This window comes from Anabrus simplex, chromosome 1 (assembly GCF_040414725.1).
Source record: "Anabrus simplex isolate iqAnaSimp1 chromosome 1, ASM4041472v1, whole genome shotgun sequence".
Taxonomy (NCBI): domain Eukaryota; kingdom Metazoa; phylum Arthropoda; class Insecta; order Orthoptera; family Tettigoniidae; genus Anabrus; species Anabrus simplex.
The window spans coordinates 254,630,694-254,646,020 of record NC_090265.1 but is presented as its reverse complement, the minus strand read 5'-3'; the positions used below and the strand labels follow the sequence as shown (position 1 = coordinate 254,646,020).

General features: G+C 37.7%; 1 protein-coding gene across 1 annotated transcript in view; it reads left to right on the top strand.

Annotated features, from left to right (window-relative positions):
* The window catches only part of LOC136864669 (cell division cycle-associated protein 3), a 70,312-nt gene extending 55,948 nt beyond the window's left edge, over nucleotides 1-14,364 (top strand). Inside the window, exons 5-6 of the mRNA XM_067141972.2 lie at nucleotides 2,942-3,229; nucleotides 14,094-14,364. Coding sequence (XP_066998073.2) covers nucleotides 2,942-3,229; nucleotides 14,094-14,306 — 501 coding nt within the window. The 3' untranslated portion in view covers nucleotides 14,307-14,364. The remainder of the gene's footprint in view (nucleotides 1-2,941; nucleotides 3,230-14,093) is intronic.
* Nucleotides 14,365-15,327: the final 963 nt, after the last annotated feature.

The following is a 15,327-nucleotide window of genomic DNA, read 5'->3' as shown; positions in this document are numbered from 1 at the left end:
GTCTTCCTTCGTAAATTTTACGTCGGGGTCAATTCTGTTTAAACTTTCCAGTATCTCATCACTATTAGTGACTTCTTTATCAATAACAACGAATGTGTCGTCTACATATCTTAACCATAAATCTATGCCTTTGATTTTATCCTTTATCTTCGTGTGTTCAATCGTGTCCATGTATATGTCCGCCATGATACCAGATATAGGGTTTCCCATTGCCAGTCCACTTAGTTGGAAAATTTTACCGTTAAACAAAAAAAAGTTGTTGTTCAATACGAATTCTAGTATCTTCATAAACTTGTTCACTTCCAATTTATTAAGGCCACTGTGTTTGGAAATGTTATTGTAAATAATTTTGACAGTTTCTTTCACTAGAATATTAAGATACATATTGACTACGTCGAATGAGCACATTACTTCATTGGGTTTCAAGGTAAACTTCTTTAAGATGTCGCAAAAGTTGACAGAGTTCTTCAAGAATTGTTTATTATTAAAAAGTATGTTTTTTTAGGAATTTATGGATGTATTTAGATACCTTATAAGTTGGACTATAACGACAATTAATAATAGGACGGATAGGGATATCTTTTTTATGTACTTTAAGTAAGGCTCTCGCTAATGGTATGTTAGGATTCATGTTGATGAGTTTCTGCTGGTCCTGTTCATTAAATAAAAACGTTGATTTCTTAATTAAAGATTTTAAATTCTGTTGTATTCTTAATAATGGGTTCTTTAAAACTATTGTGTAATTATCATCATTGAAGAACTCTTCTGTTTTTTTAATGTACATATCTTTGTCCATTAGTACTACTGAACCACCTTTATGAGCCTTTGTAACCAAAATATTGTTATTTTCTATTTTTGTTTTTGTGTTCTGTTGTGTGGTTCCCCACCACCTTCTACCCCTCCTCCAAACGTTAAGCAAGCTCCCGTCACTCGTAAAAGAACCCCTCCTATACCGGCAATGACGCAGGAAGATCCGCCCATCCCCTCTCCCCCTCCAGGTTCCCCACCACCTCTATCACACAAATACAATACTAGGACCTGCACTTGCAGACAAGTTAACAACTCCAGACCAGTAGGACATACCTAACATCTTAATTATAACAAGTAAGTTCCCGTTTAAATGTTCGTCAGTTAGGAAATTCATACACATTTATAATATTAAATTCCCTTTTTTTTTCTACAGATCCCACTATCTGTATAAATTGGTCGGAGGTCAAGCACGACGTTCTATACCTCACAAATTTGCGTAATACAACTTGCTACCTACATTTGTAAACAAATTGATCAGCATTTTCAACTGGATCCCACATTTGACTCCTGCACATATTTTGCGTCCTGTCATGTTTTAAAGCAGTATGGATTATTGTGTTTTCACAATTCATCCTGTGGGCACTCTATTTTAATACACACATTCTGGATACACCACGTCACACAAGTTGCATTTCAATTTCGTTTTCTGTAAGATTGGTGTTCACCTTGGTGATGTTTTATAGAAAAGCATTTACTGCTGTTCTTAAGATGAAGATTCAATATTGGTTTCAGACACAATGTATTGAATTGAAAATGTGATAATTTTAATTATTTATGTTATCATTTTTTTAAGAAGTGCTTTAATGTGGGTTTTTTTTTTTTTTTTTTTTTTTTTTTTAAGATGTAAGTTGGTTTTTAGACTATTGTAATCTTAATATTGACTATTGACTTTTTAATATGTTCACAACTGTTCAAGAACACATTTTAAGATTAATTAAGGCTGGAGATGCTCATTAAGTGAGCGAAACAGGTCCCTTAGAGAAATTAATTGTATGAAATTGTAAACACCAAAAGGTGGATTGTATTGAATAGGTGGGCAAGAAATAACTTCTTATTATAATTGCTGTGAATAACATCATTCAATACAGAGTAACCATGTACGTGGTATGTTCCGAGCTGTGAGGGGAGAGATGGCGTGGAATGACATCAATAGACAAATAAGTTTGAGTGGTGTCATTAAAAGTAGGAAAGATCACAATATGAAGATAAAGTGGAATTCAAGAGGACAAATTGGGGCAAATATTCGTTCATGGGACGGGCAGTTAGGGATTGGAATAACTTACCAAGGGGGATGTTCAATAAATTTGCAATTTCTTTGCAATCATTTAAGGAAAGGCTAGGACAGCAATGGATAGGGAATCTGCCACCTGGGTGACTGCTCTAAATGCAGATCAGTAGTGATTGATTGTATAATTTGGAAGCCCAGATAAAAATTTCCTGTTGACTTGATGTAGGTACCCATGTTCTGCAATGTTCTTTGTTCTCACATGTCTTCTTTGTTCTGAGGTTCCTCCAGTGCCACCATCACTTAATTGAGAAACTTCCCTTTGTACAATATTTTGCATGCTAAAATAACACTGCTCCTGAACTTCCATCACTATTATACATCTTCGCAGTTGGATGTGCTGGAGTGTTGTCTACAAGCAAAACAGCTTTGACATCATTAAGGGCAATAGCCGTTCTATTGACATTTTAGGACAGCACACAAGATAACTGTTCGCAGGCAACATAAAATCTTTTCACAAAAGAAGCTTGACAGCTTTTTCAAACCTATCAGCGTGGGGGTAGATGTGCTTCTATAATAGGCTTACCAAATCACACTGATTAATTTAGTTAGTGCAGAAAACTAGTACTCCACTGTATCAGTTTTATAGTTCTAGTATATCTAGCTATGTTATTTGTGTTTCTGTTTTACAGTATCTGTTATGTATTGATAACCTTGTTTAGTTTAAGTTCAGTATAGTATTAGTATTGTATAGGTTATATACTTGGTTAGTTTTCACTTCTTAGGCACAACTTATTTCCCTTTAGTCTGAGTTATCGAGAGTTGACTCTATATAAATTTCAGTTACTTTCAATTGACAGTGTGATTCTTAATTTTGTGTTGGTCACATTTTTCAAATCTTTCCAGGTAACAGAAGAACCAAAGCAGGTGATTTTGCACAATATCCAAAGCAAGCCTTCACGTAAGGGATTATTGGAGACTGACTTGGATGCTGAGACCAATAAAATTGACTTCTCTACATACAGAGGTGGAAATAAATCTACTCTAGAGAGCAAGAATAAACAACCCGATAGACATCCTTGTGTTACTAAAAATGAAAATAGCAGTGATCGTGAAAAAGAAAATGAATTATCCTTAAAGAGGAAGTTGTTCCTTACTCCCGACTCATCGCCAGTCATTCAGGCTGGTCTGAAGGTGAGATATGAAAGTTGGATGCAGTACATATTCTTTTCTTTGTAGTAACAATGTGAAATATAATACGTACTAATTTATATTGTAAATATCTAATTATGGTCACTTTTCTGTGTGTCATAATTATAATAGCTCCTTCTTTCTTCTTCCACACCCTTTATCCAACTCCCTGCCAGGTGGGGTAATGGACCAGCAGTCACCACTTCTGTCTGTTCTTTCACCATTCTTCTCTGAATACTCTGGGCCAGTTCGCACCTCAACTCTCCACTGCTGCTTCTACTTTAGTTATTCACGTCTTCCATGGTTTCCCCCTGGTCTTGTTCCAGTCATCTTCCATTCCTTCATTGCTCTAGAGATTCTCATCATTTCCATCCTACCAATGTGGCCAAACATCAGTTTACTGGTCCCTATTCCGTTTCTTTATCGTCAGTCTTTCCCATATCTCGCAGTTCTTTATACGGTCCTCCTTCGTCTTCCAAGCATGCTTCTAAGGAACTCTATTTCCACTCCTTGAATATTGCTTTTCTCTCTGGGTGTTGTAATCCATGTTATAATAGCATACAGTTCTCTATACCTACTGGAATTTTCAACTACAGTGAAGAAATAGTAGTGTTTCTTGATTAATATTTTCTTGTGTTTTCTTTTCTCGCTACCTACGCTTCATTAAAAAATGCATACCATGTGAGTCTGCTGCCCCTTATTTTTTAGTGTTAGATTACACGCGTTGTATAGACATCTTACAATACAAACATCAGGCCCTGCTGGTAACAGTGTGGATGGTGCTGCACACACACTGTCTAATAGCCTGAAGATCTCGTATGTTGGATTGTGGAATACTGCCCTGAATAACCCACTGCCACCAAAAACGAAATGTTTGCCAATGTGTAAGTGTGCATTAAGTTCACATACAGCATACTGGATAAACTAACATCCACTGACTATGCACCGTGCGCTGAGTTAGCTCTGTTGGAATGCTCACGGACCATGTGAGGTGTTAATATAGCCTACATGGATGCAGGTTCAAATTCCCAGTATGAATGTTTAACGTTCTTATTTTTCTGCCTCCGCTGAAATTTTGGGGTGGGATTTATTTATAAACGATGTATGTATGTTTAGTCCTCAGCCCGAAGGCTGGTTGGATCCTCAACAGCTCCGCCATCAGCTGTCATAAATGGCCTAGGCATCACTGAAGAGGCGTACTAGGGAAATGAGGAGTGAGGTAGTTTCCCGTTGCTTTCCTCACTGAGCCAGCCGTTGCTATTACATATCAGTCTGCCAAGCCCACTGAAATGCATGCACCAACTGACCCTATGAGCAACATTTTCACACCATTCATAGCAGGGACTGGCTGCATAAGGAATGGCATTACTAGCATCACTCATACCTCAGTCACTTTCATCTTGTCAAAGCCAAGGATAAAGCTGAGACAGATCAATGAAAGTAACAATATTGCTCTAGCCCATACCAGAAGACATAGTGCACCGTAAACACAACGTCCTGCCAGAGTCATCATAAATGATCAAAAAATTAACATAGTGCTACAGTTAAAATACCTTGGAAAAATCGTTATGCACAACTTAAGCAAGAAAGCAACATGGATAAGTAGAACCAACAAAAGGAAAAAAGCACAATTTCTAACCTGGTCAACTTGCAACAAAAAATGCTTGTCAGTAGACAATAGACACTAAGATCCAACACTACAAAACTGTAACTTTGCCCGAAGCCACTTACACTTGCGAAACCTTGTTCCAAATTAAAAATGAAAACAGAACTGATCAGCTCTTTAAAACTGAAAGAAGAATTATCAGCACTTGCATAGATAAAAAGTACCAGGTTGAAGGAGTCTGTAGAATCCTCCTCAATGAAACTGTTTATCGCGAGATTGACCCAGTTACCAACATGATGAAGAAGAAAAGAATGTCCTATTTCTTTCACGTCTTACGATTACCAGAAAACTGGATTTTATGACGAGTGATGAGAAATCTGGGAAAGAAAGCAGGAGGGTATTGGATCAAAGAAATTCAAGGGGATCTCAGAACAGGTGCACTCAAAATTACAGATGCAGAGAACAAGAATAAAATTACAGGAATAGAACCAGCTTTTGGGTGGTTAGGCCGTGTGCATTATGCAGAGTTTCGTCCAGACGTGCCATTTGGACGAAACTCTGCATAATGCACACGGCCTAACCACCCAAAAGCTGGTTCTATTCCTGTGATTTTAAGATCTGCGGCTGTGAAAGCCTTTTTTGAAAGAATAAAATTATCACCCTCCTTAAGAATCCAGAAATTTTTCAACTGAAATGATGCACAGAAGGCCTGCAGAGATTTCAGACGAATTAAGAGCACTGCGATCAGAACGAATGAAGTACTGGGTAGATAAGAAGAATCAAACGGTATAACATTCAAAGAAAAAGTGAAAAAAAAAAGGGCAATCAATACTGATCTGCATTTAGGGCAGTCGCCCAGGTGGCAGATTCCCTATCTGTTGTTTCCCTAGCCTTTTCTTAAATGATTTCAAAGAAATTAGAAATTTATTGAACATCTCCCTGGGTAAGTTATTCCAATCCCTAACTCCCCTTCCTATAAATGAATATTTGCCCCAATTTGTCCTCTTGAATTCCAACTTTATCTTCATATTGTGATCTTTCCTACCTTTAAAGACGCCACCCAAACTTATTCTTCTACTAATGTCTCTCCGCTGACACCTCGGAACATACCACTTATGATATAGATGTTGATTCCCATAGGGAACCTGAAATATTCATCCCAAATGAGCAAATTTATAATACCACCGAGCTCGATAGCTGCAGTCACTTAAGTGCGTCCAGTATTCAGGAGATAGTAGGTTCGAACCCCACTGTCAGCAGCCCTGAGAATGGTTTTCCGTGGTTTCCCATTTTCACACCAGGCAAATGCTGGGGCTGTACCTTAATTTCCCCGTCCCATCGTCGCCATAAGACCTATCTGTGCTGGTGCGATGTAAAGCAACTAGCAAAAAAAAAAATTATAATACCAATATAAATGGTCTGTTATTGGACATTATAAATTTTCCAGCTAACTCATTCCTGTTTGCCAGCATTTCACCCTCGTGTGCTAGGTTGGGCTCATCAGTTGGTACCTAGCACACCCACCAAGACACTGGCCAGTGCATACCGTGGAGACCACTGCGTAGGCTGCTTGGAGCTACCGGCAGTGCCAATGCACTATGAGAGACTTCGTCTTGCTACGAAAAAATTGATGCTTACTTGGCCATCATATGATATAGATGTTGATTCACATAGGAAACCTGAAATATTCGTCCCAAATGAGTAAATTTATAATACCAAGATAAATGGTCCGTTATTGAACGTTATAAATTTTCCAGCTAACTCATTCCTGTTTGCCAGCGTTTCGCCCCCAAGTGCTAGGTTGGGCTCATCAGTTGGTACCTAGCATACCCACCAAGACGCTGGCTAGTGCATACCGTGGAGGCCGTTGGAAAATTTATAATGTCCAACAGCGGACTATTTATATTTTATTTATATTTGTATTATAAATTTACTCATTCGGGACGAATATTTCAGGTTCCCTATGGGAATCGGCATCTATGTCATCTAATGGCCAAGCAGGCATCAATTTTTTGGTAGCGAGACGAAGTCTCTCATAGTGCATTGGCACTGCCGGTATCTCCAAGTAGCCTACGCAGTGGCCTGCACGGTATGCACTAGCCAGTGTCTTGGTGGGTGTGCTACCTACCAACTGATGAGCCCAACATAGCACATGGGGGCAAAACTCTGGCAAACAGGAATGAGTTAGCTGGAAAATTTATACTGTCCAATAACGGACCATTTATATTGGTATTACATACCACTTGGTCGACTAGTTAGTCTTCTTTCTCCCAATTCTTCCCAGGCCAAACTTTACAACATTTTTGTAACGCTACTCTTTTCTCGGAAATCACCCAGAACAAATTGAGCTGCTTTTCTTTGGATTTTTTCCAGTTCTTGAATCAGGTAATCCTGGTGAGGGCCCCATACACTGGAATCATACTCTAGATGGGGTCTTACCAGCGACTTATATGCCCTCTCCTTCACATCCTTCCTACAACCCCTAAACACCGTCATAACCATGTACAGAGATCTGTACCCTTTATTTACAATCCCATGTATGTGATTACCCCCAATGAAGATCTATCTTTATATTAACACCTAGATACTTACAATGATCCCCAAAAGGAGCTTTCACCCCATCAATGCAGTAATTAAAACTGAGAGGACTTTTCCTATTTGTGAAACTCACAACCTGACTTTTAACCCTGTTTATCAACATACCATTGCCTGCTGTCCATCTCGCAACATTATTGAGGTCACGTTGCAGTTACTCACAATCTTGTAACTTATTTATTACTATATACAGAACATCATCTGCAAAAAGCCTTACCTCTGATTCCACTTCTTTGCTCATATCATTTATATATATAAGAAAACATAAAGGTCCAATACAGTAATACTGCCTTGAGGAATTCCCCTCTTAATTAATACAGGGCTAGATAAAGCTTCGCATACGCTAATTCTCTTGAGATCTATTTTCTAGAAATATAGCAACCCATTCAGTCACTTTTGTCTAGTCCAATTGCACTCATTTTTGCCAGTAGTCTCCCGTGATCCTATCAAATTCTTTAGACAGGTCAATCGCAATACAGTCCATTTGACGTCCTGAATCCAAGATATATGCTATATCTTGCTGGAATCCTACAAGTTAAGCTTCAGTGGAATAACCTTTCCTAAAACCACACTGCCTTCTATCGAACCAGTTATTAATTTCACAAACATGTCTAATATAATCAGAAAGAATGCCTTCCCAAAGCTTACAGGCAATGCATGTCAAACTTACTGGCCTGTGATTTTCAGCTTTATGTCTATCACCCTTTCCTTTATACACAGGGGCTACTCTAGGAACTCACCATTCATTTGGTATAGCTCCTTCAAGCAAACAATAATAAAATAGGTACTTCAGATATGGTACTATATTCCAACCCATTGTCTTTAGTATATCCCCAGAAATCTTATCAATTCCAGCTGCTTTTCTAGTTTTCAACTTTTGTATCTTATTGTAAATATCATTGTTATCATATGTAAATTTTAATACTTCTTTAGCATTAGTCTCCTCCTCTATCTGGACCTTATCCTTGTAACCAACAATCTTTACATACTGCTGACTGAATACTTGTGCCTTTTGAAGATCTTCACATACACACTCCCCTTGTTCATTAATGATTCCTGGAATGTCCTTCTTGGAACCTGTTTCTGCCTTAAAATACCTATACATACCCTTCCATTTATCATTTTATAAATAAATATATTTTATTTTCTGCTCTACCAGAAAGGTAATAAAACTACAAAAATTAAGATAATGGCTATGTTGTTTCATACATGCTTATTCCATAACTGGATGCTTTTGTGGCCCTGAAAAGGGCTGTTTTAATAAAGAGGGCTGGACAAGGATAGAAATGTCATGTGATTCGAATCCGGGTAACTCAGCACCAGTTTGTTATTTGAATAGCTGGCCTTCTTCATTAATGCACATCTGAGTGTGCCGTTGAACTGACATTTAGCGTTGTTGGAGCAATGAAAATTAACGGATAAGCAGAATAAAGTGGAACTGCTCCGTACTCTGCGCGGGAATTCCTGAGTAAGTCAGCTGGTGGCGAAATACAGTGCCGGATATACTCAAGGCCACGCTATCACGCCAGGTTTCAGACTTTGTTGAACGTTTGCAAACGTATCATGTGTTTTGTTGGTGACATTCATACAGTGTGTGAATTTGGGGAAATGACTTAGGTGTCTCAAGTCGGGTATTGGTATTCTGTTCCCCAAAGAGTATTCATATGCGATTCATATGTCCGTACAAACAGTGTGAGTGTTGTAAGGAGATTATTTCAAGAGAAGTTTCCTGATGTTCAAGTACTAGTATCAAAGGGTAGAGAAAGGTCCACCTATTCAATACCATTAGCTTAATATAGTGTCCTATATAAGTAGTACTAGTTTTGACCCTACATTCATTGGATCACCTTCTGCCATGATCTGATTAGAAAACATAGTAACCAGTTTGGTTACTGTAAGGATGACGGCATGGTTCAACACCACCTGCAGCAGTTTGGATTTGTCATTTGGTTTCAATTTTAAATGTGTAGTCAGACTTCATCAATGTTTTAGACTTCGATTCTAAATTAAGACATACCAGATTATTTTCTCTATTATTGGTACCAATTATATAGGACACTATATTAAGCTAATAGTATTGAATAGGAGGACCTTTCTCTACCCTTTGATAGTGAGCAGTTGTCAATATGGACCATAATGAAATTCATAACTTATGAGTTCAAGTTCCAGGTCAGACTTTGATTCATGGATTAGTGAATAAATTACGTAAGACGAAAAGTCTTCTTGATAAGAAATGTAATAAACCACGTACAGTACTCACACAAGAAACTGTAGGTAACATTGGTAATGCTCTGGAAATGTCTCCTACAGAATCACTTTAACGACTTGCTCAGGAAATGGACATTTCCTATGGTTCTGTTCGAACGGGTACAAAGTTACTGAAGGGTATAGAACAGTTTCCTAAGTAGGTGCCAGAAATGCTTGAACAACAAAGGGAGGCAGTTTCAACACCTCCTTGCATGATATATGCGAGTACTTTTATTTTTGTGTTTCTTTGTTTCTTAGAAATAGCTTACGCGACAGTGTATTTACTGCAGACTTCCTATCATGCACGCACCTCCCATCTGCAGGTTGGGCTGCGGGACTGGTTCCGCTTTATGTTGCTCATAAAATTATTGGGATGTAGGTGTTTACATTAAACAATACAAATGTTGACACTGAAAAATATGGCTTCCTTCTTAAAAAACAAAAACAAAGAAATGTATTAGGCAATAAGAAAAGAGAACAAGTGAAGCTTTTTACTCTATAGCTGACTGATGATTTAAAATAACTGCTTGTGGCCAGATAGCAAAATAGGTTATGTACGAACTTAAATAACGTCCTTCCTTTTTTCTTTCACAATTAAATCCATGGGAAATTGATGCCCATATGTTAATTTTCAGCATTGTATCTTTGTATGAATTGTTCTCTTTTTCTTGTCCTGAGTCTGATAAATTGTGACTAACCATTTCATCTGATACCATTGTGCAGCTATGAATATCTGAACAACAGAGTGTTTTGATTGGCTGATATCTTACATTCTGCATAAACTTAACTGTAGAAGGTTGGATCTTGCATTGTTAATACTGTGGACGAAAATTGTGGACCCATGCCTTTCATTTGTGTGCACTCTCCACATGCTTTTACATGGTACCTAAGTTGGTGGTCTTCATTTGTTGCATTTAATTTTAATTGTGAATCAGGCCTTACATATCTGCAGGCTGCTGGAATGAGATTTCAAAGGCTCTCAGGATCGTCTAGCTGCTGAGCACATACTACTTGTGTAAAATGGCCCCACAGGAAGAAATCCAGAGGTATTAACCCCTCAGTGTGGTGGATTTAAATGCCCGGTTGTCTCTGTGTTGTAGGACGAGTTCTGAGCGCGGTATTTAAACTTTTCCAGATTCATGCAAGGCTTTATTCAAAGCAACACAACGTTGGTACTATTTTACAGATTCCAGTAAAACTTTCACATGCATGTTTAGAAAACTCCATTTTTTTTGGAAAATATGATATCTTTCCTTAATAGTTGAGTTTGGTGTGGAACATCTTGAAGCATCCCTCAACACAGAGACCCGCTTCACAGTCTGGACACCGAAATACTGTCTGTCTCCAAATTTTCTGTTTGTAGCAAACAACATAATTGGATAAATTTTGAAAATTTTGAGGGTCCCTGATATGTATCAAGTGCCTCGTTGTTGAAATGCATAAAATTATTAATTGATTCAGATACATCCATTGAAATAACTCGCCCAAAAATTGGCAGAGACAGAATAGAGCTTTTAGAAAAATAGCTTTGTAACGTAAGCATTTGTGTTATAGCCATTAGCATATAAACAGCAATCACAACATATATCTCGTCCATCCTTTGTGACTGGTTTCCAATCCTGCATTCTGGAACAAAGTGGTAATAAGCCCCGAGATCGGATTCTTTGCTTAGCATATAAATTTGTTTCACGAACTATTAGTTCCACTAACCGTCACATCATCACATTATCACATTCCCCAACTGCTTCATTATGAGGTCCTGGGTTCCCCTATAAAATGCTCTATTTGACCCACGTAATTAGACAGGTTTTCCCACCAAAATGTATTAGCTGTGACATGCAGATTGCCATTCTATGCACTATCAATTGTATCTGATTCCGAACTGAGGACTTTGCATTTAGTGATCTCAACCACATCACTCAATCACCATCTGAATCTAACAAACTTTCGTCAGATCCACTCAACTCTTCTAAAATATCCTCTGTTTCCAAGCTCGAAAACCCGCACTTGGTTATAAAAGCCATCTCCACTCAAGACCGACGGAATGCAAGACAGCGTGTGATAAGGAAAACGGACGGGGGCGAAAACCATTCTCAAGAGAGCCCTGAATGATTCTGTTGGCAGCCAGGTTCTTCCCCGAGAGGAAATGAAAGTACAGTATAATGCAAGAAGTAGTCACCAGATAGCAGACAAAAACAGTGCTTGCCCCTGGTGGCAGAGATAAACATTCCTTGAAATATCACTTGAATTTCAGTGACAAAACACTATCAAAATAGGGATCAAAGTATATCATTCGAATGCTCAAACCTTCCACTTCAAGCAGAAATGAGTTAAAACACAAACAGCTGTGATCGTAACCGCTAGATTGCAGTACAGTACACGCATGTACTGTGCGAGCATTGCTCGTCACTCCAACGCCCACAATGCTCACTGCGCGACGAGCAGTGCTCGGCACTCCGTGCTGTCAGATTAAACTAGGCAATCTGGCAGACCAGGTGAAAATTCCTCCTCTTTCTTTTCATTGACCAGGGTGTGTAGCATTCAGGTGGTTGTGAACAATTTCTGTCGCGGTGGAGTTCCATTGTGTTGAGACCACCTGGTTACATACTTGTCTAGGGGCACATCCTCTTAGGTGGTCACCAATATAACGTGTTAAACGAGAAAATGTATTATTGAGGATGCAAAACACTTGATACTATCTCTTTCTCTCTCTCTCTCTTTTTTTTTTTTTTTTTACATGCGTGCGTGCATTTTACATTGTGTACAGGTACAATGAAAACTATATCTACTGTTTCTGAAGATGAGAGGAGAGTGTGAAAACATGAGACAACAAATATGAAAGCATTTGTACTGGGGTCCTTAAAAGTATCAACATATTTTTGAACTCTTTCTAAAACAATAATGTAATGTTGAACTGTTAGTTGAAGCCTTTTGTTTTGGATCAGTGAGTTATTAAACATTGTTTGCTGGCTACATTCTTCTATCCTGAAATATTCTAAGATTACACTCGCTCATGTGTGAGAGAACGACTTTGAGTGCCTTCTTAAACACAACGCTTCGGCAATACCTAGCATTGGTTCGGATGACTAAAGTTGAAGGTGAGAATTTTACATTTGTGCCAACTTTACGTGCTTAAGATGTAATAGTCTGCCCACTTCCTGAAGAATTTTAATTTTATCTTCATTGTTAATCAATTTCACGACACTTTCATATTCATAACTAGGCTAGCACAAGACAATGTAATATGCACAACGCTAGTCAACTTCTCACTAATACAGGGTGGGCCATTTTAATCTATCAGAGCAATATCTCTAAAACTACACATCGGATCAAAAGAAATGGGTAATAAAAGTTGTTTCGGCAGGGGACATCCAATGATACCAAACTCCACCCCCTTCCCACACCCTCTGGTGGTGTCGGAGGGGAATCTTAAATAGGACCCTCCATTTTTTATTGCAGATTCCGATTCCCCAGAAAAAATTACCCCAATTTGACCTATGATTAAAGTAATTTTGGCTGACAGATGGCGCTGTCCGATTATATAGACAGAGGTAAGCATGTGCAGCTGTGAGTGGAGTCTTATGCCTTGAGTTAGGAAGCAGATGATATGGTCTTGGTCATTCGTGTATTTTGCTTGATGTTGGGCTATTATGGTGGGTCCGTCCTCGTGTATATCTGTGTGCTGGTGTTATAGTGGTCATTTCTTTCGTTACAGACTCCCTTCAACATTGTAAAACTTAAAAAAAAAAAAAATTTAAAAAAAATCAACTTCAGTTATTCTTTAGGAGTTTCCCCCGATCATCGTATTTTAAAGTTTACATTTTAAGTACATACTTCTCCAGCTTTTGAAGAAAGAAGATCCCTTACATCAGATTTTTTTTATCTCATACTTGAACATTGACTTGTTGAGGTTTTAACCCAACATGAAGGAACATTTTATATTATTATTATCATCATAATGAGTTTTTTATTTCATTTATGTCAATTTTTGTATCTTTTTTTTTTTTTTAGCTGAAGATGTTCTACATTAGGTATGAAACATGTACTTTTTAGATAATGTAATTAGATTTTAAGCTGGATTATGTTACATAGTTACATAAACTAGCAATAAAAACAAAGAAGTATCGGAAGGTGGGATTCGCCATTCAACCTAATCTTAGTTGAGTTGATGCCTATCCGGGACAAAAAATGAGATTTATAAGTTGATCTCTATTATTTTAATACATTTCTTTGAACATATGATCTTACTGCTTGTGCCAGTTTCCATATTTTTGTGTAGTGTGATTACATCAGGTGTCAACGGCATTAGTATTTTGACCATTCCATGATCCATTATTACTGAAGCACATTCAGATCTACAATAAAGATCTCATGCTTTTAAAAAATACTTTTTAAATTGATCAAATTCTCATTTTCTAGGTCCGTAATCCTTTGGGGATAATGTCCAACTATCAACAGTCTCCTTCGCTTCTGCTGAAAATGAAGCAGTCTTGGAAAATTGAACAGAGTGCACGAGCTGTGATTTATGATCTAGAAAAAACTCCAAACAGTAAATACCCCTGTAGAAATGAGAAACAGGCAACGAAACAACCAATTGTGGAATGGGACAAAGACTCAACTGTATTAATTTAAATATATTCTCTGTACTAATTTTTTTTGTGTGTGTGTGTGTGTGTGTGTGTGTGTGTGTGCGTGCGTGCGTGCGTGTGCGCGCACGCGCGTCCTTCATTAAATGTATGAGGGAAACTAAAACTAGTGTATTTTTGAGACGTAACGTGAGATCTAGTTTATTTGGGATGGTTATTCTTTTACATAGTTTTCTGTTACATACTTCAAGTGTTTTTTGTATTTGTGTATATTTTATATTACTGTAAGTGAAGGCACTAATATGTGCTTAGAATTTTACTTGTCTGTTGTGTACTATAATATGTCCATAGTGTCCTGCCATTGTATGTAAACTTTGTTGAAAATAAATAGTTTTTAGTATTTGGTAAGTTTCAATGCATAAAATGTACTTGATAATAGTGATTTTGAACAGTGTGTGAAGAAATGCTTTTTGCGGATAGTTTCTGTTTAAACAGTTATTTCTAAAGAGGAAAGGGAGAATTTAAAAAAATCTAGTCAGGATTCTGTCTACATCGAGCCTCCATCATTTTATATGACCCTGAATTGCAAGTGGTAGTATTTTCATATTACTGTGCTTGGAGCTAAAGAAAAGTTCACACCAGTCAAAAATATTTCTTTTTCAGGTTGATACTCTAAGCAGCTTGCTCTTTTCTAACTGAGAATTTTGGAATTTGTACTGAAGAGCAATGAATTTAATTTGCTATTACCTCCATTATCATTCCTCTTTTTCATCATGAAACTGTCAAGACAATTCCATGCTAGATTTTTATTTTTATGAAAAGCCAAATTTGTAAATTAACAGTAAAGGGGAGATTACTTTGCAGTTATCCATTTTGATCTACGAAGGGAGTTCAATATATAGTGCAACACATTTTTTCTAAAAGCAGGAAACTCAATAACTGCTGTCTGTTTGGTACGCACCTCCATTAGACGCTATTTTGAAGGCTAGTTATATTGCTGCCACCTACTGGAAATTAATGAAACTCTATGAGACGAAGCAGGAATATTCAAAGATGTCCCAAACAAA